Source organism: Drosophila subobscura, chromosome E (genome assembly GCF_008121235.1).
Source record: "Drosophila subobscura isolate 14011-0131.10 chromosome E, UCBerk_Dsub_1.0, whole genome shotgun sequence".
NCBI lineage: Eukaryota > Metazoa > Arthropoda > Insecta > Diptera > Drosophilidae > Drosophila > Drosophila subobscura.
The window spans coordinates 6,304,926-6,328,896 of record NC_048531.1 but is presented as its reverse complement, the minus strand read 5'-3'; the positions used below and the strand labels follow the sequence as shown (position 1 = coordinate 6,328,896).

The window sequence follows — 23,971 nt, the reverse complement described above, 5'->3', positions numbered from 1 at the left end:
AGACCAGTCAGGGCTTCCAGTTCGTGGAGATGGGCAGCTGCAGCTGCACTTTTCGTTTCGTTTTTGGCGCATCCCTGACCAGCATTCTGGCAGTAGCCAAATGATGTTCAATTGATGAACCCACAAGAGTCCTGCATGGAATTAAATGTAACCAGCATAACTGTTGGTGGGCCCACCAGTAGCTGGCAAACTGGCACAGCGATGAAAACCAACCCCTACCGCCAGCCGCCCCACCCATGGCCAACTGTTTTTGTTATCATTTCTTGGGCGAACACCATTCTGGAGTTGCCTGCCCTGAGCGTGAGAAACTGAACAAGATGGCCAGAGAAATAGTAAAAATCTTGACTAATTACTATGCACTCAACTGGTAGCAGTAGATCTGTTGAGTTCCGTTCAGTTCGGTTCGGTTCGGTTCCCATAGGGCACAGACGCACAAGCACTGGGGGTGACCTAACCCTAAGCTGAAACCCTCCACCAAGTGGCAGGGACAGGAGCCAAGATTCTCGGAGATTCGAGAAGCAGGGCGATACCAGCATGAAAATGAAATAAACATTTCCAATTCAATTCATTTCTTGAAGCGAACCCTCGTATTGTCATTGTTATGGCACAACGGCACGCACCCGGTTCCCGGCTCCCGACTCCCGACTCACCGTTCCCATTGCACGAAATTCCCCCTCTGCTGGCACGCCTGCGTCATGCGAAAGTATTTTCAATTGTCAGTTTTTGGTGGTGGATTCGTCTGCAGAGTATAAATAGCCAGGCCCGATCGGCATTGCGGCACAGTTCAGTTGGAAGTGCCGCCGAGTAAAGACAGAGGATCGACAAGTCTCTCACTAAGCCAAGCCGCCACCGCCTAGTGCGGGGCGTGGCGGCCCAACCAAGTCCAAGTGCTCGCTCAACTTAATTAAAGTCAATTAATTGCTTTGAAAGTGAATCGATAAAAGTGTTTTTCAAATTATTCGGAAACTGCCCTCGAAAATGTAAGTACAAAGAGATTGACAATGTTTGTCCCACAGCTCACAAAATTCCTGTTTCAGCTGCTACAGGATCTTCACAATAGTTCGAATCCTTCATCCAGATTGTATGATAAACCAAGCAGCCAAAGAAGCTTAGACCGATAAATAAATATTGCTCAAACTCAACAAGTTGTCAGCCGCAAAGGAAAATTCAATAATAATTCCAATCCAATAGCTGTAAAGGTTTCGCTTTATTCAAGAAACAAAAGACTCGACTCAGACAATGTGGGAATGTTCCACCGTTGAAAAAAGCAACCAACAGCAAAAATTATAAATATTTGTGAGAAACATGTGAAGCAGGACAAGTCACGTTCCAAAAACAAAACAGGAATTTATTTCCTAAATTCCTAGAAGGAAGAATGTTTTCTTTCAATAATTTTACAAATATTGTTCTTCCGTCAGCGCAAAGGAATACTTCAGTTAAATAGCTTGACAATTTATTTGTTTTGCATCAATCAATAGCAGAATTTTGATGAATCCGCAATAGACTATTCTCAGAATTTGTATTCATTGGATTGGTGGATGGATCCATCCATTATCTACAAGAAAAAATATGTTAAGGATCTACAGAACCATTGCAACTATCCAACAAATCTTCCATAATTATGACTTATTGAAAGAATCTACATAACATTTTAGTTGATCATATTTTGTGCCTTTTTGTTTAATTTCTTATAATTTTTGTTGATGTTTTCGTTATACATTTTTGAAGCTATAAATTTGTTGGTCTAACAATGCCCTCGACGACAGCTTTCACTTAAGATAGAAGTTAGGAGACTGTTTATCAGGAAGGTTTCTGCGACGTGTATTGCCAATAGCAAAGCCTGTTTTTGTTGCATAAATATTAATTTAAGTCATCCATTTATCCTTAAACTTCCTGAGCTGGTTTTACATTTAATTTGTTTTCTTTCTTCCTTTTCTTTTTGGGTAAGTTACGATTTCTCTTTATTTCAATTATTTTCAGTTGAATATTTCATTTATTTATTTATTCTTTCAAAGCATTCATTGTGTTCCGTTTTTATTTTGTTTTCAAAATTATTACTTGTATCTATTAAGTTTTCTTTAAACGGAGTTATGCATTTTTTGTTGTGAATAATTTTCGTTCTTCATGATTTTGGATTCGGTAAGTTTGTTATTTTGATTTTTCATATGTTGCAATTAATTTAATATAATTTAATTGGATTAATTTTTTGTTTTACAATTACTTTTGTTTTATCTGTTATTTTAAATTTTTTTGTTATCTTATTTGTCATGTTATGAAGAACCTTTCTTAAGCGACTCAACTTTTAAAGTCGCTTATGATTTTTTTCTTTGTTAAATTGTTTACATTATTTTTTTTTTAATTATATTTTCCATTATCTGGTCATTATTAGTTTTAATAAATATTTAGTTCATTTATTTAATTGATTATTTGATTTTTTTTTCAATTCAATCAGTTTTTTAATTATTTTAAATTAAATTTCTTTGTATTTTTAATATTTATAAATATCATTTTATTTTTGCTTATTTCATTTTCATTTTCCCCTTTATATCATTCTTTAATGTTATGTTTTCAACTATTTTTAATTTGTTTAAATTAATTTTTGATTAAAATATTTATTTGGTTGATTTCATTATTTGTTTATATTTTTTTTCATAAGGGCAATATTAACCCTTACTTCACATTACTATTATACCTAGGTATAATTTCATTAGTTAAATATTTAGTTTAATTGAAGTTTTAACATATTTTTATTCTGATTTTTTCAAACTGGTTTTCTAAGTTATTTATTTGGTTCCATTTATTTATTTTTGTTTTTTGTATAAACACACTGTTTTTAAGTGATTTATGGTATTATTTTGATCTTGATCTTTTGTGTTCTTTCATGTTTCGAATATTTTGTTTATTTATTATTCATTTATTATAATTTTTGAGTTTGTTTGTTTTATATTTTGCTCAGGGACTCTAAAAAAGAGTAAAAGTATCCGCCTTGGGTCATAGCTAAGAACTAAAAACATAAACAATAAAGCAAACTGTACTTTCAACCAGAAAACTATGTCGTTTCATTCCCCACCCTAGAGATGAAGGGAACTCTCAACCCTTGAGGATCTTTGAAGGTTGTTTATTTGAGCAGAAGCGTGCCACACACATAAATAGTTTCTTTGGAGACTTACGAAGTACACATAAATACGAAAAGGTAGATTACACTTTGCGCTGCCATTCCCAAGCGGGGCTCGCATCGGGGCAGTGTCTGGTTTTGGTTCCGCTAACGGAGCTACTGCATTGCATTGTCCACCGTCTTGCCGGGATTGCCCTCGGAGGCTGTCTGGGCCGCGGGCATGGGCATTCCTTCACCATTGATTCCACCACCACCACCACCACCGCCGGCAGCATGCGCCGAGTCGCTTGGGCCATCCGAGGAGACGTCTGCGGGATTGTTCGAGTCACGTTCGAGCAGATAGCTGACGCCTAGAGGACGTGGTCGGCCACCATAGGAAGAGCTACAAGGGGCGACAAGAGAGCGAGCCTAACTTAATGCTTTGACCGATTCCTGGCTGCGACGAGTGCTGGGAGGCTGGAGCTGTGGACAGGAGTTGCAGGAGCCGGCGCGGGGCAGCACCCACTGCAACTTACCTCTGTGCTTCGCGGTCCCGATCCCTTTCCCGTTCCCGTTCCCGTTCTCGATCCCGACTGCTGCTACCGCTGCTCAGGCCATTGCTGCCCGAGGAGCCACTCCCTCCTCCATTGCCCCCCACGCCGCTGCTGCTGCTGCTGCCGCTGGACTTGTCCTGATCGCCCAGATACGTCCAACTGCCCTGGCCATTGGGCTTGCCGCCAGCCACATCTGATCCCAGGACACTGGTGTGTCCACCAACGCGGGAGCTGTCACTGCCAATGGCCGAGGAGGAGACCTTGGAGCCTCCGGCATAGGGACAATTTCCGGCCAAGCGGCCGCAGGGCGAGGAGAGCGATGGAGAGGGCCGGCTGTAGGCGTAGCCATTGCCGCGGGTTCGCATGTCGCCATCATCCTCGTCGGTGGCAAAGTAGTAGCCACGTCCCGAGTTGTCGAAGCCCGACTGTCCCCTGATCGGTTGGATCGATTGGGTGGGGTTTGGATCGGGTATCGAGTCGGGTTGGAGGCGGGGTGTGCAGGTTAGGCGGAAAGGTGGATTGGATTGGATTGGGTGCGGTTTGGGGTGCAGTTTGGATTGGTTCCCGGGTCGAGGAGCATCCACAGAGTATCCACAGTGTTGTTGTTGTTGTTGTGTATTGGTTGTAGTTGTTGATGTTCATGTTGTTGTTGTTGGTGTTCATGTTGTAATGGTGTTGTTGTTGTTGTAGTTGTATGAAAGTAGAGAGTAGAAATTGAAACATCTTTGACAACACACAGAGATGGAGAGAGAGGAGGAAGTGGAGCACACAGTTACAGTTGGAAGCAGTTTAGCGATACCTGTAGGTCTCATCCCAGGGACGATAGTTGCGAAAATCATACCTGGAGTAGTACCGATCATACGGATCATAGCGATCGTAGCTGCTGGCACGCGAACGATCATAGTAGCGATCTGTGGAGTTGAGTTCAAAGTGAGTGCAAAGTAACTTCAATCGTGCGTAAAATATCAACCTCTGGTGGAGCTATCGCTGTAGCGTTCTGGATAGTAGCGATCCCGGCTCTCGTAGCCATAGCCATAGCCGCGTTCCCGTTCCGGATAGGAGCCCGAGCTTGAGCCATACCCAGAGCTTGAGCCATAGCTGGAGCCATAGCCGGAGCTGACGGGGCGTCTGTAGTCGTCGTAGCCCCCGCGTCCCTCGTAGCGATCGTAGGTGCGCGGCGTGTAGCGATCGTCGTAGTAGCGGCTGCGATCGTAGGATCTGTCATAGTCCCGATCTCTGCTGCTGCTGCGGTCGTCGTAGCCCGAGTAGTACCAGGCACTGGAGCGCTGATCATCGCCTGTCCGACTGGAGTAGCCGCCGTAGTAGCGATCCCTGTCCCGATCCTCGTAGCAGCGCACGCAGCGCGACTGGCGGCTCTTGCCACGCAGCACAGAGTCCAGCACGCCCACGCCAGCCGTGGCCACCTGCTGGTTCTGGCCACTCTGTCCGGGGTTGACACTTGATCGGGCCTCGGGTCCTGTCACAGCAGCACGGGCGCGGGCGCAGATGAGCAGCGCCAGCAGGCAGAGCATCTGAAACACATCGTTGGAAGCGATCATTAGTTGATTGGCTTTAATTGCTTCTGTCGCAATGGAGCTGGGAGGCAACCAGCCAATACATATTTCGCGGTTCAGCGGATAACTGGGCCAATGCAGAGCTCCCCAACAGCCTCCGATCATAATTGACGAGAGTACAAAGGCCTGCGGAGCAGCAGCAGCACCCAGCCGCTGCCCCTCTCCGGCCATTTGCCATTCAAAATGGACGACAACGTTGGGGGGCAGTCGGCGTGAAATATGATCAGCACCCCGCGATTATGCAACGGATTTCGGATTTTGGTTTAAGCCGAATACCTCGCGGCAGCATTGACATCATTTCTGAGAGCCACTCATGGCTGCATGAATCACATTCTGGCCTGGACACAGACACAGATGCAGAGGCAGAATAAGTGGATTTGGATCGGAATCATAACGCTGAAATCCCAAATGGTAATGGTAATGGTAAGCCCCCAACTGGCCAACCAAGAGAGGTAATCATGAACAGTGTTTTGTCCAGTTCCCCGCCCCCCGTCGCCACGCTTTGTTAGCCAAGCATCAGGAACAACTTCCGGTGTGGCTGCTGGGCGCTGCTTTTCGCTTTTCGCTTTTAGCTTTTGGGCTCTCTGGCTGTGGCTCCGACTTGTCACTGACTCTGGCCAACTTCATTAGAATAATTATAATTTCTCGAATGGCAGAAAAAGTGTATATGAATATGGGAAATTTGTTACACCCGATCAAGGGTCGTTGCCATCCCAAAATGGAATGTAGTTTAGGGGTTTACATAACATTAGCGCTACGTTTGGCCATTGCATAATGTTTATGTACATCTATTCCATGGAACATTGCATAACCCATAACTCTGGAGACCTTCGGATTAGTTGAAAAAGAAAGCTAAGTCCTAATGTGAACAGTAAATGTTCTAGGTAGAATTGTGATCGTATCGGAGTCGTTCTCGTAACAAATAGTGTTTCTGTACAAGATTTATCATGACCGGCTAAGTCATACTTTCTGCATAGACAAATGGACAATAGACAAATTGGACCATGAACATTTGCTTAGCTCGATAAAGAAAGATTACTTTTAGATGGGTTTTAGGAGCTTAGAGAACTTTGTTGGGGCTTTCAAATGATGAAAGACAAAAAATAGTTATGATAAAAATGGAATAACTGAACAAAACTATAAACTTTGTGTCTTTCCTTTTTAAATTTCCCTTTACAACCTTCGATCCATTAATGACGAACACTTAAAATATTATTATTATTTTTATGAAAAAAGAAAAGGGCTCCTAAAAATCGAAAAGCATCTCATTTAATTGTGAATCGAGTAGCTTGGCCCACTCTTTGGTCTCCATTTTGTGTTTATCTATTACAAATAGTCCTCCAAAAAAGATTTTTAATGCATGAGAAGTATCCAGAAAAAGATTCGAAATTTATAGCAAACGCGAGAGAATTATCCATCATTCCTTTTATCAAATGATTGCCCCTTCCATTCCCACTCACCAATCCAATAGCACGCATGGTGTCCGCACTTCACTTTGTTCTTTGGCTCCAACAACTTAATCACAAATGTTGCACCAGGCACGGCACGTGTTGTGCCTCTGCAGATGGTTGGGGCAGACGAAATTTGGAGTCCGAAAATATCCTTGCAGCACTTTTTCACCTTTCCAAACGAGTCGGAGTTTCTCGAACTGGCGTCGGACCGCGAATGATCTGCCTAGAGCGGGGGCCACCGTATTTATCTGAACTCCGAGCCCAAAGGCCCGAGATGGGTTCTGCTTCTGCCCCTACGAGAGCACTGAACCGCGAGGCGAGGCGCTGCTGATGGCTGGCTGTGGTTCGCTGGCATTTGCTGGCAAAAGGTGTTGGCACTTGGAATCTCGGCAGGGGCGTCGATTTGTCACTTCACCTGCCAGCAGCCCAACCAACAACACCTTGGGGGTGTGTGCTTTGGCCGTGCTCGGGTCCAGTCCCGCCTGGCAAGCTCTGTCCATTTCATGGTCAGTTTGGCGTTTGGCGTTTGGCTTTCGCAGAATGACAGGGAGGATGTGCTGGAAAAAATGCCTTAATTATTTGTCAGAAAACTCGCGCTAATTATGCGTCTGCTATTGCGTAATATCTCAGCTGAGAGACAGAACACTCCTGTGAAATTATCGCAGATTATTTCGATCAAAGGCGTTGAGTCAGAGACTTCCAGCTGGGATTAGCATTTCGGTGTACAAAACAACACTCCGCGGCGCTTACATAACCCACGACCGTGACCGTGAAAAGGCTTTCCAGATGAAGACATCCAGTTCGGGGTTAGAGAAACTCGTTGGCACGAATGGTGAATGCTCTATGGGGGGAAAAAAGAGTAGTAGGAGAAGAATTAAAGTTGGAGAAGTTTCCTTCATTTGAATAATTGATTTGTTCGTTGTGGAACAGCTAAAAAATACAGAAATGATTTGTAAGTAAATAATGAAATATTATAAATAACTAATCAAAATCCACGTATGATAATGGATGCCCTGCACCAGAGTTAGTCTCAGTTTTAGATGCCTCTATGGAGATATTAATTCTTAATGATACTCGCATGTAAACATATTGTTAAGGACAATTTTGTAACGTTTCCGGCGCTGGGGATATCGCAATTCTATCAAAGTATAACAAATTAACTTTACGCTAGAGTGGCATAAAGATCTCCCAGCTGCTGGCAGGAGGAGTAGTTGGAGGGCAGTTACTAGATCACCTTCTGTACCTTCTTCATGTGCGTGCTCACTGAACCCCAAGTGGAGGTCGTTGGCTTCAGCATAGAGCGTACAAATAGCCGAAAAAAAGAAGGAAAAACCACGCAACAAGCAGGCAGGCGACAAGTTTAATTAAACGATTTAATTTAGTTTTTACAAAGCGCGCAGCCACGCTGTTTTTTTTGGGTTTTGTTAGATTTGTTAGGCTCAGTTTTGAGTAGTTAGTTAGTACATGGAGTTACGGATTCGATATGGATATGGTAAATACCTTGGGCTTGTCGGGCATTGCATTTACTTTTGCTTCATGGAAGAACAATTTGTGATGTGTGTTGTGTGTGTGTGTGTGTTTTGTGTGTGGCACTTTTGGGGGCGCAACAAGATCAACAATTAAGCTAAGTCAACGATTTCGCTAAATACGAGTTATTGTCTCCAGTTGTAACATAATATTTTGTGTTCAGATGTGCGTCTGTGGGCGGGGCACACGCAGAGAAGGAAGCACTCTCGAGTCTAGAAGTGTGATGGGTGATCCTCCATGCCGTAGATTGATCAGCCCCATGACCAGGTTTATCGCTTGGGAAATGTAAACGTATCACGAGTGCAGCTTGGCCGCATTGGCGGCGGCTATGTCATCCCGGAAGGCCAGGAAGCCGAGCTGGGCGTGCGACGCCTCGTTCAGCGCTCGCGATCGAATGCAGGCGCGGTACTGGTCCGCCGTCAGCGAGCTGGCACACACCTGGCGAGGAGGCGAGGAGGCAAAGAAAGAAAGAAAACAGTTGAAAACATCACCAAAGGGAGTGCCAGAGTGTACCTTTGTGTGCCAGCGATGAAAGATGCCCGGATCGGTGGCCCTGATGATCTTGATCTTGGAGCGAATGTACTTGCGGTAGAGCATCACATCCTCGCCGCCCCAGCCGACGATTTCCTCCTCGTCGAAGCCGCGTATCTGCAGAAAGTTCGAGCGATACTGGCAGGTCATGCCATAGCCAAAGTCCCGCCAGAAGCCCGTGTCCTTTGAGATGACCAGCTGCTCCTCCTCGCTGGGCAGCGGCTTGCCCTGCAGCGTGTACACCACATGCGGGTTGTACAGGCTAAACACCACCGGATAGTACACCTGAAACAGGGAAGACGATTACAGAGGTGCTTGTGGGTTCGATTGTGGACTTACCTTCTTGCCGGGTGCGGCATTCCAGCGACAGCGTTCCAGGAATCTGGCCGTGAACATGATGTCCACGTCGCACATGAAGAGCAGCACATCCTCTGCGGTTGAAGGCGCAACAATGTGCTCTGCCCCCAGCCTCAGGGCCTTGGCTGAGAGAGGGATAATGAGTGCTGAGAATGACAAGGGGAACTCCCTTTACTCACCCCTGCTGAAGGTCTCGTTTAGAGCGAGGAACTGCGTCCGCTCCGACTGCTCTGCCATCCGCTTGGCCTGCGCCAGTCCACTCTCGCCGAAGTACACGACAATCAGTTCCAGATGGCGATCCCCGAGGCTGGCGAACATCTGCAGAAAACTGCGAAAGCTGTGCAGGCGACCGGCCAGCGGCACTATCACATGGATCACGGCCGGACTGGAGCTGGGGCTGCGGCTGGCCGGTGTCTCCGACAACTGCACCGTCTGCAAGGGGGCAAACGGGCGCATGACCAGCGCTCTGCGCACGGGACTCGTCTGATGCTTGACGCTCTGGAAGTACAGCTCGTACTGGGTGCCCGTTGTGGGCTCGGTGCGGTAGATGCCCTCAATGAAGTCGTCCAGCGTGTACTTGATGACATCCCCAGCCGCACCCACTCCCGCTGCCTTGGCGCGCACCCGTGCCGAATGATTGCGATTGAGACTCTCCAGCGCCTTGTTGACCGCCCCGATGAGGTCGCGCCGGCGATAGCCAATGGGCTTCTCCACCACCCGCTTGCCCAGGCCCAGGTCGATGGGGAAGACGCGCGTGAAGGTGAAGTGGTTGAAGGGAATCAGCTCGTACTCGTTGTTCAGGGGCAGGCCGTGCAGGATCTCGGCGGCGCCCACCTGCTTGCGGATGTAGCTGCTGCAGTCGTAGTGGTGGGCGAGAGGCGGCAAGGCCGCCCCCACCGTGGTCTCCTGCAGGTGGAGGCTGCTGGCATTGTGGCCACTTCGATTGTTCTGCAGAATGACGAGCTGGGCACGCAGGGTGAGCACCTCGTGCTTCAGGCGCTCAATCTCCGCCTCGCGGTCCACGGCCAGGACATCGCTGGGGCCGTTGGCCTCGCTGGTATGATGGTGCAGCGACTCCTGTGCCGTGAGCTCCTCAAAGCCGCATTTGGTCAGTATCACAATGGACACGGCGCTGACCAGGACGAACAGCAGCAGGAGACGCACTACCAAGCGGGAGGCGAGCGAGCTATGCATTTTCCATATTTTCCATTCAGTTTTTGTGGCTGCAAAGATAATTTTCATTTCCGTTAATGAATTTTGGGAGCCAGGCATCACGAGGTGTGTACACACTGCCTGCCATGCCGTGCTGCACAATTTCACAAGTGCTTCGACTCACAGCACTGCGGTCACATTTATCGATAGCCTGTTGCTGGCGCACAATTTGAATTGAATTATTTTGTTTATGTTTGGGCTACTTTATTGTTGTTTTTTAGAGCCACGAGATCCAGTTTATATATTATATTCCATATATTAAATATTGTAAGTTAATATTCTACCGAATAGATAAATCCGCGAATACGAATTCTGACCATGACCAGAGCACGATTAACCCATTTTCGACTAGTCATTTTTGAAATACAGAGACTTGAAAGAATCAGCCAAAATATGTATTTCCTAAACTTTAATATTGAAAGTTACGAGGATTTTGTAGGGATATGGTGTACAAGAAGAATTTAATATACAAACAATATCATTTTCCGCTGTGTGAATACTGTTTTAATAGTGAGGGGCTAGTTGGGTTAAGTAAGATATCTTCCTCGGTATATTTCGGTATATTTCCTAGGGTCAATCATTCTCCGGTCACACTGCTTGTCATCATCAAATATAATTTTAAAAATATTTGTAGCTCAAAAGAATTCTGGAATTTGTTGCTAAACAAATAGCAAGAGAAACGTAGTAACATCTGTGCATACAAAGCAGTATTTCTTCAGTAACATTGTCAGGTATGTGTGTGTGTGATTGCGAGGGTGCGAGAGCAAAGTCTGCGTATGCGTAGGGCATGCAACAAGTTTTCGTTCTTTCTTTCGTCTTTCGTTTGTGTGTGCGGCGGGGGGTGATGGCATTTTTTCGCCTAGCTGCGGCCGTGGAACTGGAATGAATCATATGCCAACAAGCAGCGGCTATTCATTCGGCCGATAAGGTGTGTGCGCCAGTGCTCTGGATTTCCATTTTGATGGAGCGAATTTAATCGCAATCTTTGGTGTGCGTGTGCTAGTGTGCCCGTGTGTGTGCTTGAAATTGCATTGTGGCAGTAAACATTCATAGATTAATGTCCGTTTTTTCTTTGCCAAATGCACAACAGAACTTCCACAATGGAGAACAACGAAGCCCCCTCACCATCTGGCTCCAATGCAAACGAGTAAGTTGGCCCTCAGATTGAGATTCACGGAATCTACAGGCAAACGTCGCACAAGTGCAAGCCAGGGGGAAGCCATTGCCATGGCTGTGACGTCACTCACTCACTGATTAATTGATGTGTGTGGCGGAAAGGGTTGGCTCCCTCCCATTTGACTTGCATTTGTGTGGCGCTGTCCGTGTACTTCGTGTAAGCATCTCTCCACCACACGCATAATATTGTACAGTTTTCCCATACTTCCGCCACCGCCAAACGCCTACAACAACAACAACTTTGCCGACACGAACAACAGCAACAACAATGCCGCCGCCCAGAAGCGCCTGCAGCAGACACAGGCCAAAGTGGACGAGGTGGTGGGCATAATGCGCGTCAACGTGGAGAAAGTGCTGGAGCGGGACCAAAAGCTCTCGGAGCTGGGCGAGCGTGCGGACCAGCTGGAGCAGGGCGCCTCCCAGTTCGAGCAGCAGGCCGGCAAGCTGAAGCGCAAGCAATGGTGGGCCAACATGAAAATGATGATCATTCTGGGAGTGATTGCCGTGGTGCTGCTCATCATCGTTCTAGGTAAGCGTGGGGCCACTGCGTTTGCTTTAGCTTTGGGCTTTAGCTTTGGCTTTGAATCTTTCGGGCAACGGTTGTGGTTTACTGCTTTAGGCCTAGGATCTATCTATCTATCTAGCTTATGTGACTGATGCCTAGTTGTAAGCTTTGTACTACCAACGCCCTGCAATGCGTCTCTCTGTCTGTCTCTTTCCCAATACCAATCTGTGGTTAACCCCGCCCGAACTTTCAATGGATCTTGGACTAACACAGTGATTGATTTTTGTATGATTTTATGCCGAGCCTAACTGATGACCAAATGGTTGTCCCTTTTTATTGTTTCTCTACTTGCAGTGTCGCTTTTCTATTGATCAAAAAAACACACACAAAAATCCACAAATTCCGTTTTCTACTATACAACAAAGTTTAAGTTTCATTTATGTCATTACACACACACACACACACACGTGTGCAGTGTAGATGTATGCATGTATATTGTATATTTATGTGTATATTAAATGTGTAATAATCGTCTAGGCTAAGCCAACTCCAAAACAAATCTAAAGGTAAATTGTTGCTCGTGCTCCTCAAGTGTTAATTACCATATTTGTTTAGTTGCTAAATGTGTAGATTAGCTATCGTTTAAGTGTGTGTGGTGAAATCATACACAGCGGAGATATATGTACATAACTTTCGTCTGAAGCGTGCGAAGGAATTTATCTTGCCGGTGGCCAGGCGTGCACAGCGCAGAGAAGGAAGAAATTTCAACACCATCAAATGTGCATTTGAGCTTAGTTCTTGTGCCCTTTATTTAGCTGCTGTTTGAGCCAATTGTTAAGCTGTTAAATCCCTTCTAGTCTCTATATTTTGTGTAATTTAGTAGAGAATTTGTTAGATAACTTGTTGCGTTTGCTGATCAACTAATTGTTACTCTCATTTGCAGTATCGGTCTGGCCAGAAAGCAGTGGCAGCAGCAGCAGCGGCGGTGGTGGAGCCAAGTCCATTACCGAACCTCTGCCCGTTACGGGGGCACCACCCCACTAGGGGTGCGCTTCATGCAGTAAATGGGAACACAGCAAAACACAAATGGACCAACACATCAGGGACAGGGGACATGGGACATGGCCATGGACATGGACATGGACAGTGTGGCCTTCGCTGTGGACACATCGCGCAAATGAAAGTTAATTCAAAATGGAAAAAAATCAAAAAAGGGAAAACCCATACACCTATCTACACGTATATCTTATAACCAGAATGTAATTATTAAAACCTTAATGTTAATGAAACATTTTTTCACGAGACCACAGGTCTGTGTATATGCTAGGGCATATATACACACATTTATATATGTATGTTATATGCTCTGTAGCTGCTCTTTATATGTATTTGTATATCAACTAATTGGAAATACATTTATGCCGCACATACACTTTACAAAGCCAACGATAACTATGCGCGTTCACGCCGAAAACTCTCGCGTGGAAAGCCATTTATTTACTTTTCTTTTAAGTTGGAAAATAAGTATTGATTTTCAGCCGTTGGATGCGCACGTGCGCACACCCAGAGCTCGGTGTGGTCTGCCACTGCTACCCGTACCGAAGCGAAACTGTGCTGTTCCGAGCAGTGCCAATTGCAACCGGGCCACGGGGCAACTGACTGGACTGTGAACAGGACGACGATGTAAACACTACGACATTGCGTTGGGGCTCCCCCAGCTGTTGCGATAGTCGGCGCATGCTCCAGAGCTGCTGCTGGTGATGACAGACACAGAGAGAGACAGCCTCGTGAGCCACTATTTAAAGAAGTCTCCAATGCTGATGTTCCATCCTATAAGCTGTAAACCGGACGCTGTTGTCCACACATAACCCATGTACAGGGCATAGAAGTTCAGATAATACAGCTGTCCGATGAGTATGTGATCGCCTGGCGGCTCGAAGTGATAGAAGTTTCGTTTCCTCATCGAGGCGGCAAATACCACCACAAACTGCAGAAAGAGAGCTAAAGGAGTGACAGCGAAGGAGGAGTACCACAATCTTCTTACAATGTTCGACAGCATGGTGTAGATGAGCAGCGTTGGAAACTCGATGGTGACTCGCTTCATTTCGGAGCACACGATGATCCCGAAGCTGGTGAGCACAAAGAGACGTTCGCTCCAACGGATCACATTGTGGCGTGATATCTAGCATGGTAAGAGATTCTATCAGTAAGAGATGTGGCCTGGCGGCTGCCTGTTAACACTTACGAAGAGACCACGCCGATGGTTCACCGCCAGATTGCCGTAGCACAGACTGATGGCCATGATGGCAAAGGTGAGCACAAAGGAGACAATGAAGCTAATGTATGGCGCTGTCTTGGCTGGCTTCATGATCGATATGGTATTCACCTCGAACTGTCAAGACGAGGAGCTGTTAGTTAGTTGGGCCAAAGGCCCGGAGCTGGTTGGATCACACGACTCACCGTCCAGACGCCGGCCAGTACGCGCTTCCACACGGGCTTGTGCACAATGATGTGATAGAAGAACACGTACAACTGGATGGAGATGAAGCTGATGAAGAACTGCAACAGGCTGACGTAGTAGTGCTCCTCGAGGAACTTCTTCACGGGCTTACTGGGGGGGTTGGAAGGAGGAGAAACGGTTACACATTGCCCGAGTCCGACTGAGTCCCTCCCGCCACTCACATCTCCATGAAAATCGAAACCTGAATCTGGCCAATGATCAGCATAAGAATCGTCACCTTGTATGTCTTAAACAGCAATCTTCTCGTTTGTTTTTCGGCACCTACGCTCTCGTCCATAGCTGGAGAGGGTCTGCTCGGGTCTGGTCAGGTGTTGGATTTGCTTTACATCAAAAATTTAAGTTACAAAAAAGAAGTTCAAATCCATTTCAGAAAACGGAATGCCAACTGAGTGGAGTGCCAGCGGCCGTAGAGTTCTGTTCTGTTCGGGCCTCAGCGATGTCCTTGGCCTTGCACAAAGTGAAGCTCGGCTGCGGTTTGTGTTCGCCTCTTGGCACTGAAACTTGCCCAGCTGCAGAGTTGGGTGGATGTGTAGCGTGCGGAGGCTTTCAGGCTGCTTCTCCTGAGTTTTTCCAGGCATCAAAGGTGCCTTGACTTGTACAACATTTTGGCAGTTACTCTACAAACACACGTAAACCCCAAGCACACAGAATGGAGCGCCGCACTACGAGGCTGCTGGCATACCAGCGTGTCAGGCGAAAGTTTGCCTGCATTTGCTACACGCTGACGCTGTCCTGGCTGCTGCTCGCCCTGCTCCAATGGGTGCTCATCTCTGTCATGTGAGTGGCCTGTGGCTTTCGCAAGAGTTGCCACAATCCTTTTTCCACTTTCAGCGCGGAGATAACTGTCGTCTTCATCGAGTACTACTGGATCAGCTTGATTTTCTTTGTGGTGGCCATGATGCTGGTCAGCGTTTTCGTCTTCTTCGAGAGGGTGCGCGCCATCACATGCCTGAATTGGCTCCTGTGCCTGCTGATAGTGAGTAAATTTGTGAGTCCTGTTGCCATTTAGTTAAACTCCTCTGCAGGTGGAGTTTGTCATCATCGGCGTGTTCAATCTGGCGGCACTCAGCCACTGGCAGGAGCTGCTCGTTTGGTTCTTTTTCTGCATGCTGCTCCTGTTTGGCTTTGTACTTATTGGATCCATTATACCGGTGAGCAGCGGTCCACGGAGGAAACCCTTATACCTCTTGTCTTCTCCCTTCCACAGCACGATCTAACGCTGGACGTGGTGATACTCTTTGTCTTGGCCTTTATCTTTCTCATCGTTACCGTGTGGTTTGCTATGATTAGCATTCTGGTAAAGGTGCCCTACTCCTTCGTGGTCCATCAGTTGTTCATTGCCATCGTTGTGCTGCTGGTAGGCTGTGCCATAAGTGTTCAAAGTGATCTTTGCATCTCTCTTTCTCTTGCAGTTTGTGATGTACCACGCTCAGACCATCAATGGCGGACGTTTTGCGGAGATGCGTCTCAACGATTACCTACTCGCCGCGCTCATACTCTTCCATGACTTTATCATACTCTTCCTGCTGACATTCTACCAGCAGCTCGTCATGAGATTCATTGTGGGCGCCACCACAGCTGCGAGTCCCGTGAGTGAGGCTAATCGTGGCTTGAGTTACATTGAACCCATCATAGGGCCAGTTCAAGAGGACTACGTGGACGACGATGACAGCAACAGCACCGCAGCAGTCCAGAAATTTGCTTAAGATAAATTAACAAAGAGAAAACCTGCGGCATGGAGCGGAGTTTTTTATTGCAACAACAAATGGAACATTAAGTGGCAATCTCAGGTATAGGCAGACACAGATATAAGCATAGTAATACGATTATTTTGTGGATATTTAGTTACGTTTTTGGTTTGTTTAGCGATTGGAACTACAATTTGGTTGCCTTATTGATTGGTTGCACAGCAGCGTTTCAGGTGTTGTCTCCACACGAACACACACACACACACACACACAGACACACACACACACACAGGGAGAGACACAATTACTAACTAGAGTTAGAGCCAGAGCTAGAGCGATTCCAGCGAGGATGCACCTGAGCAAATGGTCGCATCCGAATCGCTGGAATCTGCTACTCCATCTCCCGCTCCCACTCCCACTCCTTCTCCTTCCATCTCTTCGCGGGCCGATTGCATCAGCTGGGACGAGGGCGATGCAAATGAGCCGAGAAGCGGTGAGGCAAGATCATTGAGGCTGCTCCTCGGTGTGGGCGTGGCCTGCCCACCATCCGCACTGGGATAGCTCAGGCAGCTGCTGCTGCTGTCCGTCGAGGAGTCGCCGGGGGATTGGGAGGCGTTCGCGTAGCGCTCCAACAAGAGTTGGCCAAAGGTCTTGGCCGGCCAGTCAAAGTCCTCCAGCTGGTGGTGGTGCTGCTCGGTGGGCGTGACAACGGGTGTGGGCAGATGGTAGACGCTGCTGCTGAAGCTGGAGGAGCCGTTGTCCAAGAGGTTGCCGACGGGCTCCAGGAACCGCTTGCCATGGTACATGTCGCCGTGATTGAGGGGCGCGAAGAGAGTGTCCACAGAGACGGTGACATTGCGGCCTGTGCTGGAGGTGGAAGAGGTGGAGCAAGGGGAAGGTGGTAGGGGAATCGGGAACAGGGAAATGGGCCGAAACTGGTGCGTGGGACAGGAGGGGGAGCTGCTGTTCCGGCAGAGTTGCAGCAGTTCAGTTTCTGCACAGAGATAAACGGAAAAGAGATTCAAAACGGGCACAAGAGCTGGCTCCTACAGCGGGGAATTTGTGGCTACCGAGCACTGGCAATAGATCTAACTGGAGGACTACGCTACCTGGCCTTCATACCTTCCGCCGACTCCTCGTTGTCCTCGCTGATGCTCGCCTGGCCGCCGCCCTGGGCCGTGCCCTCGCGCACCGTTGTCCGGCCATACGAGTTGGTGGTGCTGTTCGTCTCGCCGGTGGTGGCATCCAGCGTGGTCTGCACCACCACATCCATGTGTGAGTCGAGCGAGAACTGCTTGCCGGACATGAGAATGCCACGCACACGTCGCCGCATCGATGGTGATTCCTGATGCTGCAGGGGGTTGAGAGATTTTAGGATGGAAGTTCCATGGCTGTGGGGGGGATGTACCCTCCACTCACCGCTATGCGAATGCCAGCATAGGTCTTGGCCAGAAACTCGTCGGCATCGAAAATGCCAGCAAACGAGCCGTTGACCACTTTGGGCGACATGGGAGAGTTGGACAGCAGCAGGCTGGAGCCAAAGGCCTCGCTCTTCTCCTTGGTGTCTACGGGGAGAACAAACTCAATGAAAGACCCAAAACGAACCCAAAAATATCAACAATGTTGGGTGGATCGAAGTGCATTAACGCATAAACACAAACTTAAACAAAGAACTACAAAAACAAAGGCAGGCAATGGAACAACAATAGAAACAGAGTTTTGGGCGCACAACAACTAGAGGCGATAGGACTTGCGTTTACCCTTCAGATACACGCGATTCGAGATGGTAATGTTCATCTCCTCGAGCACCATGGAGGCCACCTGGCGTATCTCCATCCAGTCCTTGACAATGTCATCGAGGGTCGTGTGCGTCGAGGTGATGGTGAAGCGGATGACATACTGCCCCTTCAGCGAGGAGGGAATGCAATGGAGATTCCCACGATGATTCAGTCGCTTGAGCAGCTTCTCCGTGATCTCATTGTCGCCGCGAATGCGAAACACCACCAGGCCCAGGTGCCGCTTGGCTGGCAGCTCAAAGCGATGGTCGGCCAGGACGAGGGCCTCGAACTTTTGGGCCAGGCGCACACCCTCGCGTATGTGGCGCTGCAGGCCCTTGATGCCGAACGAGCGCAGCACGAACCACACCTTGAGGGCGCGGAAGCGGCGACTCAGCGGTATCTGCCAGTGCATAAAGTCCACGGCGACGCCCGAGTTCTCGTGCTGCAGATACAGCGGCTCCACATTGAAGGTGCGATGCACCGCGGTGCTGTCCCGCACCCACAGGGCAGTGGCATCGAAGTGCACCATCAGCCACTTGGAGGGGTTGAAGGCAATCGAGTCCGCCCGCTCAATGCCGCGCATCCAGGTGCGGAACTCGGGACAAATGAACGCGCTGCCAGCGTAGGCAGCGTCCACGTGCAGCCACAGGTTGTGCTCCCCGCAGACCAGCCCGATCTGTGGGTGGAATCAAAGACGCGTGGGAATTGTTAGTGGAAGAACAGATTAGCGGGGAGAGTAGCCAACGCCAAAGCCAAACCCACCTCCTCCAGATTGTCAAAGCTGCAGCTGCCGGTGGTGCCGAGGGTGGCGCAGACCTGAAACCAGAGGGGACCACAGGGGAGCATTTAGCTAACTGCTGACGTATATTAATTGGCTCCAAGGGGAGTTGCGGAATCAGCTGCTGCTGCTGATTGTTGCTGGCCAATTACTTTTGACAGACTTCAACTTACCCAGAAGGGGACGAGGCCCTGCTTAACGTCATCCTCGATGGCCTCGCGCAACAGTTTGCCGCGCATCGCGAGCTCCTCGTCCGCCTCAATGTACCGCATACGCACGAGTCCTGTTAGAAAGAGAGAGAGTGTAAGCCTAAGCTGCTTAGTTAACTGCAAAAGCTGTCGACAGGACACACGCACCAATCAGCGCTGCTTTCTCCACGCTGGAGTGGGCCTGGTCCGAGCAGTAGGCCACCAGGCGGGCGTTGATCTCGGCATCCTGATAGCCGGGATGCCGCTCATGGAAGCGCTGGATGGCCCGCGTGCGTCCGGCCAGCAGGCAGACCAGCGTCGCCTCACTGGCCGTCGTCTGGAGCACACCGCCGCCCTTGCTGCTGCTGCTCAGGTGAAGGAAGTCATCCGGCAAATTGATCATCTTGCCCAGCCAATTCATCACGATGATCTCCAGCTCGGTGCAGGCCGGGGAGCTGGCCCAGGTGAAGCCCAGGCAGTTGATGGCATCCGCCAGCATGTCGCCCAGCAGCGAGGGCATCGAGTTGAGGGCCGGGAAGTAGGCGTGCATGTGGGGCGACTGCCAGTGGGTCACTCCCGGCATGACAATGCGCTCCACATCGTCGAATATCTTTGGCCAGGGCTCGCCCTCAATTGGCGCCGATTCCGGCAGTAGCTGGCGCATGTAGCCCGGACTGACATCCGGATAGACGCGACGCTCTCGTATATTCTCCAGATAGTCCGCTATATAGTCGACCATCTCCTTGCCTGTGGGTTGGGGTTGGGGTTGCGGGTTGGGGGTTGGGTGTTGAGGGGATTCATTAAATGAAGACAAACGATGAGGACAAATCCCCAAACGGATTTACATGCGCCACTGCCGCTGTGCAGTTTATGGCCCGAACCCGACTTCATTTGGCTCGACTTACCCCGCTGGCGATATTCCTTAAAGTCCATGTCTGCAAATGCCGTAAATGCCGTAAATGCCGTAACCCTTGCTGACGTAAATGCTCTGCAATTGTCTCTGGAGCGAAAGTATCTCTGAATGTTTCTGTATCCGAGTTGGATCTGTCTTGTGTCGTTATGAGTTTGGGCCTAATCCTGTTAGACTTGGTCTCTCTCTCTCTCTCTCTCTCTCTCTCTGGGCTCTCACTCACTTCCCCTGGGCAGTGGCTAGGCAAGCTCCATTTTCTGGGTGGATTCAAATGCCAAATTGGAACGCTGCTGACCGCTAGAATAGAGAACGAGTATGGGTATAATGAAATGGAAACTCGGACACTTGGACACTTCCGATGTTGTGGGGCTTCGGGGGCTGATTGGAAGCGAAAAACGCGCTGGGAAGGGCTGCCAGCTGTGAAAACACGAGCTGGAAAGGAAAGGGCCCACCAGAATTCACCTAATTATGACAGCGAAAATATTAGTTCTGTCTGGGAGTATCGTTCTGCGAGTATCGTTGGCCGAATAGCTGCGATTGTGCCCCTCTTTTATAGACCTTTGGACACAACACAAAAAACGAAAATCGATTAAGCGTTTCGCTTCAAAAATAATGCACTTTACAGATGCAGACACGTGTTTGTGTGTTGACAAGTTGCCTAATTGCGGAGATGAGAGCCCCACACGCCATCATCCTCACAGTATTTGGACAGAGATTCGAACGGATTCCCAACAAAATTCCGTTTAAAGTGGAAAGCGCCCTCTAATTGTTTATGCTTGGTAATTCGCATAGCTTGATTATACTTTAAATACCGCAAATTAATTATATCTGCTCGATCTGGACTCGTGCACAGCTTGTACACAGTCCGAGTTCGTTTCGGCTTCGATCGTGCATCGGAGTGGCTGCTGGAATGGCTGTTCTTTCGGATTTTTCAGCAACTGCATTTTGTCATGCATTTAGAATGCAGAGAACATGAAATCGAAGCTGTTCGACGCTTGTGGAAAAATCCAATGAAATGTTGAAACAGCAACAAAGTAGCTGCCAGATACATGGTGGACTTAACAGATAAATATGGCGACGAATCTGTCATTATTCAACACTAGAATTAACTCATCTAAGCCTTCAAATATTTGCTTTTGCTACAATCTCTGACTGTGTGCTAATAGTTATTGGATAACTCTTTGTTCTATAATTTCTATAATTTGTTGCGTTAAAATATGTTCAAATATTTGTTAGAATTATCCAAATGATATGATAATTATTTATATCTGCGGCAAGCACTTTGATTCATCAATAAATCTTTCACTTTTATAGATCACTCAGTGCCAAACACACCCACACAATGAACAGTTGAACTCGCACAGGACTCGTTTGGGACCGCACTCGGAGCGTAACTGAATGGATTTGCCTGCAGCAAGGAGCTATTTATACCCGAGAACTAGTTGTCAGGCCGAAGGACGAATGTGCGCAATGGAAATGCCATTAAACAGCAGGATGGCTCTTTTCCTAATAGGACACGACAATAATAATAAGAACAACGAAACAAATGGCATGGACCATGGCGAACTTTGAGTGCCCTTTGGACGGGGTCTGCCAGCTAATTGTTGCAGATAAATCAATGCAGATGGAGTTGCTGTGGCTTTTGAATAATTGTATTTAAAATGTTCTTGATAATATTTAGTACCCAGATGGAGTTTGTATTGTTCGATTCTCTCCTCTCTCCCGAAAAGAGTATACACAAAGCGGCAACTGGCTTATGGTGGGGACAAAGAGCAGGCCAGAGAGCGAGCGAAGGAGTCCATAAGCAAATGGAGACCAACAGCCAATGGCGGGTGGCATCCTTTTGTAGGGATTGTGTTCATTGACCAATCGCAAGAAGGCGACCACTACCACACACACACACACACACACACAGAAACACAAACAGGATCAACAGGCTGTCAGGCACAATCCCCATTTCATTCCAATTTCATTTGCTGCAGTGTCAGGGCGATGCTTGATGCTTTCTGGACAATAATACGAGTAAATGCCACATCTGGGGAGATTAAAAGAGCTCACCCCTGCTCCTCCAACCCATCGCTATAAAAACCATAAAATATTCTCAGAAAGTGCAAGGGAGGAGGAATAAGAACAAGATGAGGAAGTGGCAGTGGAAAGAAGTATCTGAAAACCGCCGAAAGCTTCCCTGGAAGCTTGGCTTTAAATCATGCTCCCTCCCCCGTCAAACCCCGCTCTCTCTCTCTCTTCCCCGCCACTCCACCATCTCATTACACACTTGTTACAGGCTGGAAGACGGGTGGGGCGGGAGGAAGAGTCTCTGCCGCTTACGGTTGGGGAGGTCAATGAGCTTTGGCTGGCTCGGTGGCTCCGTCTTGAGACTGTAAATTTCGACAAAATACCGCTACATTCAATGGCTTTTGCACGTCTCTGTGTGTGTTTGCTTATGTGTGTGTGTGTGAGTGTATTACCAAATATTGAGCAATAAGAATAAGAATTTCGGTTTCTTTCGCTTGTCATACTACAGACAGTTACAAAGCGGCTTTTGTTGGGCCACAGACATGCCCGCACCAGCGCCGCACCGCAGCTCCCTCACTCTTTCTCTCAATATCTCTCTCTCTCTCTCTCTTTTGTCTCATCGAATGCATTCTTATTAAATTTTCTGCTATAAATACATTTCGTTTAAGCTCACGAGTTGATTGAGCAACAAAAAAGAACCGAAAAATCTGTATTAAAATGCATATTAATACACAGGCGGCACAGGGCACACGGCACACTGGGAGAAGAAAGAAAATAAATGCAATTCAATTTTCGAACAAATCTCTTCCGCTCTTCAATTACAACGCTCACCTGGCGGCGCTCTCTTCAGGTGGTGGCTGCTGTTGCCTGCCGTCTCTCTCTTTTGGCGCTCGATCGTTTTGCTTTCTCTTTTGATACTTTCTTTCAACTGCTGGCGCTCTCTTTCGACGCTCCCTCTCTCTATCTCTCTCTCTCTGTCAGCGTTCATGCTGGCACACACACATGCTTGGCATTTTTTCGTGTGTTTTGATTCCTTCATTCTTGTGGCCGCCGTTGCTTGAGCGCTAAGAACGTTCGTTGACCTCTGCTGCTGCTGCTGCTTCTGCTTCTGCTGGGTTCTGTTCGTTCAGTACTCTGGGGCTTGCTCTCCGCTCTGCTCTGTGGTGCTCCAAGTGGACGTCTTCTTCTTCCCGCTTAGCGGTACTTCTCAACCTGTTTTATGTCTCTCCCTCTCTAGCGGGCGTGAATGTGCATCTGTATGAGTGTGTGTGTGTGTGTGAGTGCTGTTTGCCGTAGAAGTCTTCCTGTTTATTCAGCGATTAAAGGTGCAACTGAGAAAGCACCAACGGCGTCGCGACGGGCCCCAAAACGGCGGCAGCGGCAGCGGCAACGTCACGGGTCTCGGGTCCCTGACTCTCGGACATTTCTGATCTCTCTGATGAAATGCACGCATGACTCTTTCTTACAAGTATGTACATATGTATGTATTTATGTACATATGTATGTACATTAATATGTACATAACTACATACTTTTATATGAATGTTTCATCTTTTATACCTTTTCTGGTTGCTGTGTGGATATTTTCGGGCACTGATCACGCATTTAATTAGCAGGAATTTTGATTCTTCTTTCAGGTGTGTGTGTGTGTGTGTGTATACGTGTGTGTTTGTGTGGTGGAGGGTGGCAGCTCTTACAGCTCCTTTCTCCTTACTCGACTCAAGCGCAGCTTCTGGTGCTTCGTACACCGATTTTCGCTCACTTGCACACAGGTTCCCATCGGTGGGGATGACGATGACTCCACCGCTGAAGATGATGATCTGCCCAGTTGCAACGGGTCTTCGCCTTGGCCTTCTGCCATTTAGTGTGCAATCGTGTGTCCCCACGTCCAGTCCAGTCCATTTGGTGTTGCTTGGAAGCTGGATTCTGGCTCGCATCGTCTCTTACCCTCGGCTCACGCCCAGTCATCGCAGATCGTTCGGTTCGGTTCGGTTCGGCCTTCTTCCTGATCCGATTCGTTGAGTTTCGCGCACGGCTCCTCCCTCCGCCTGTCGACCAGCTGGCCAGAGTCTGGCCTTGCCCATTTTACCGTTTGAAATACGTTTGTTGTC

The 23,971-nt window shown here is 48.1% G+C and overlaps 6 protein-coding genes and 1 long non-coding RNA gene across 15 annotated transcripts; 3 read left to right on the top strand and 4 right to left on the bottom strand.

Annotated features, from left to right (window-relative positions):
- Nucleotides 1-767: 767 nt before the first annotated feature.
- On the top strand, nucleotides 768-1,246 carry LOC117892364. Its single transcript, XR_004648720.1, has 2 exons — nucleotides 768-980; nucleotides 1,038-1,246. It is a non-coding gene; the product is annotated as an uncharacterized LOC117892364 (long non-coding RNA).
- Nucleotides 1,247-3,097: 1,851 nt separating this feature from the next.
- Nucleotides 3,098-7,143, bottom strand: LOC117892352 (RNA-binding protein FUS). 3 transcript variants are annotated; one of them, XM_034798554.1, is made up of 5 exons: nucleotides 6,683-7,143; nucleotides 4,619-5,180; nucleotides 4,448-4,559; nucleotides 3,631-4,080; nucleotides 3,098-3,497 (listed from the first exon to the last, which is right to left on the bottom strand). In XM_034798554.1, the coding sequence occupies exons 1-5, from the start codon at nucleotides 6,698-6,700 to the stop codon at nucleotides 3,272-3,274; spliced, it is 1,368 nt and encodes a 455-aa protein (XP_034654445.1). In that variant the 5' UTR covers nucleotides 6,701-7,143; the 3' UTR covers nucleotides 3,098-3,271. The 3 variants fall into 3 exon arrangements, with proteins under 3 accessions (XP_034654445.1, XP_034654446.1, XP_034654447.1); XM_034798555.1 differs by having other exon boundaries at nucleotides 4,490-4,559; XM_034798556.1 differs by lacking the exon at nucleotides 3,631-4,080 and having other exon boundaries at nucleotides 4,490-4,559.
- Nucleotides 7,144-8,115: 972 nt separating this feature from the next.
- On the bottom strand, nucleotides 8,116-13,520 carry LOC117892349 (chondroitin sulfate N-acetylgalactosaminyltransferase 2). The gene is made up of 5 exons (XM_034798549.1): nucleotides 13,413-13,520; nucleotides 9,268-10,311; nucleotides 9,071-9,213; nucleotides 8,714-9,016; nucleotides 8,116-8,638 (listed from the first exon to the last, which is right to left on the bottom strand). Exons 2-5 carry the CDS (start codon nucleotides 10,280-10,282, stop codon nucleotides 8,495-8,497), a joined length of 1,605 nt encoding a protein of 534 aa, XP_034654440.1. The 5' UTR covers nucleotides 10,283-10,311; nucleotides 13,413-13,520; the 3' UTR covers nucleotides 8,116-8,494.
- Nucleotides 10,871-13,418, top strand: LOC117892357 (synaptobrevin). 5 transcript variants are annotated; one of them, XR_004648718.1, is made up of 5 exons: nucleotides 10,871-11,031; nucleotides 11,391-11,447; nucleotides 11,671-12,005; nucleotides 12,336-12,547; nucleotides 12,925-13,418. XR_004648718.1 is itself a non-coding variant. In XM_034798563.1 (4 exons), exons 2-4 carry the CDS (start codon nucleotides 11,401-11,403, stop codon nucleotides 13,023-13,025), a joined length of 483 nt encoding a protein of 160 aa, XP_034654454.1. In that variant the 5' UTR covers nucleotides 10,871-11,031; nucleotides 11,391-11,400; the 3' UTR covers nucleotides 13,026-13,417. The 5 variants fall into 5 exon arrangements, 4 of the variants coding, with proteins under 4 accessions (XP_034654454.1, XP_034654456.1, XP_034654455.1 ...); XM_034798563.1 differs by lacking the exon at nucleotides 12,336-12,547 and having other exon boundaries at nucleotides 12,925-13,417; XM_034798565.1 differs by lacking the exon at nucleotides 12,336-12,547 and having other exon boundaries at nucleotides 10,872-11,031; nucleotides 11,737-12,005; nucleotides 12,925-13,408.
- On the bottom strand, nucleotides 13,459-14,887 carry LOC117892355. 2 transcript variants are annotated; one of them, XM_034798560.1, is made up of 5 exons: nucleotides 14,664-14,887; nucleotides 14,442-14,592; nucleotides 14,227-14,373; nucleotides 14,026-14,163; nucleotides 13,459-13,968 (listed from the first exon to the last, which is right to left on the bottom strand). In XM_034798560.1, exons 1-5 carry the CDS (start codon nucleotides 14,777-14,779, stop codon nucleotides 13,777-13,779), a joined length of 744 nt encoding a protein of 247 aa, XP_034654451.1. In that variant the 5' UTR covers nucleotides 14,780-14,887; the 3' UTR covers nucleotides 13,459-13,776. The 2 variants fall into 2 exon arrangements, with proteins under 2 accessions (XP_034654451.1, XP_034654452.1); XM_034798561.1 differs by lacking the exon at nucleotides 14,664-14,887 and having other exon boundaries at nucleotides 14,227-14,374; nucleotides 14,427-14,499.
- Nucleotides 14,888-15,130: 243 nt separating this feature from the next.
- On the top strand, nucleotides 15,131-16,346 carry LOC117892354. Its single transcript, XM_034798559.1, has 5 exons — nucleotides 15,131-15,279; nucleotides 15,334-15,478; nucleotides 15,528-15,653; nucleotides 15,710-15,859; nucleotides 15,915-16,346. The coding sequence occupies exons 1-5, from the start codon at nucleotides 15,152-15,154 to the stop codon at nucleotides 16,206-16,208; spliced, it is 843 nt and encodes a 280-aa protein (XP_034654450.1). The 5' UTR covers nucleotides 15,131-15,151; the 3' UTR covers nucleotides 16,209-16,346.
- Nucleotides 16,347-16,474: 128 nt separating this feature from the next.
- On the bottom strand, nucleotides 16,475-20,144 carry LOC117892346 (histidine decarboxylase). Of its 2 annotated transcripts, none has more exons than XM_034798545.1 (8): nucleotides 19,840-20,144; nucleotides 19,103-19,681; nucleotides 18,920-19,029; nucleotides 18,731-18,784; nucleotides 17,951-18,644; nucleotides 17,610-17,755; nucleotides 17,313-17,541; nucleotides 16,475-17,184 (listed from the first exon to the last, which is right to left on the bottom strand). In XM_034798545.1, the coding sequence occupies exons 1-8, from the start codon at nucleotides 19,865-19,867 to the stop codon at nucleotides 16,520-16,522; spliced, it is 2,505 nt and encodes an 834-aa protein (XP_034654436.1). In that variant the 5' UTR covers nucleotides 19,868-20,144; the 3' UTR covers nucleotides 16,475-16,519. The 2 variants fall into 2 exon arrangements, with proteins under 2 accessions (XP_034654436.1, XP_034654437.1); XM_034798546.1 differs by having other exon boundaries at nucleotides 17,049-17,184; nucleotides 17,300-17,541; nucleotides 19,840-20,138.
- Nucleotides 20,145-23,971: the final 3,827 nt, after the last annotated feature.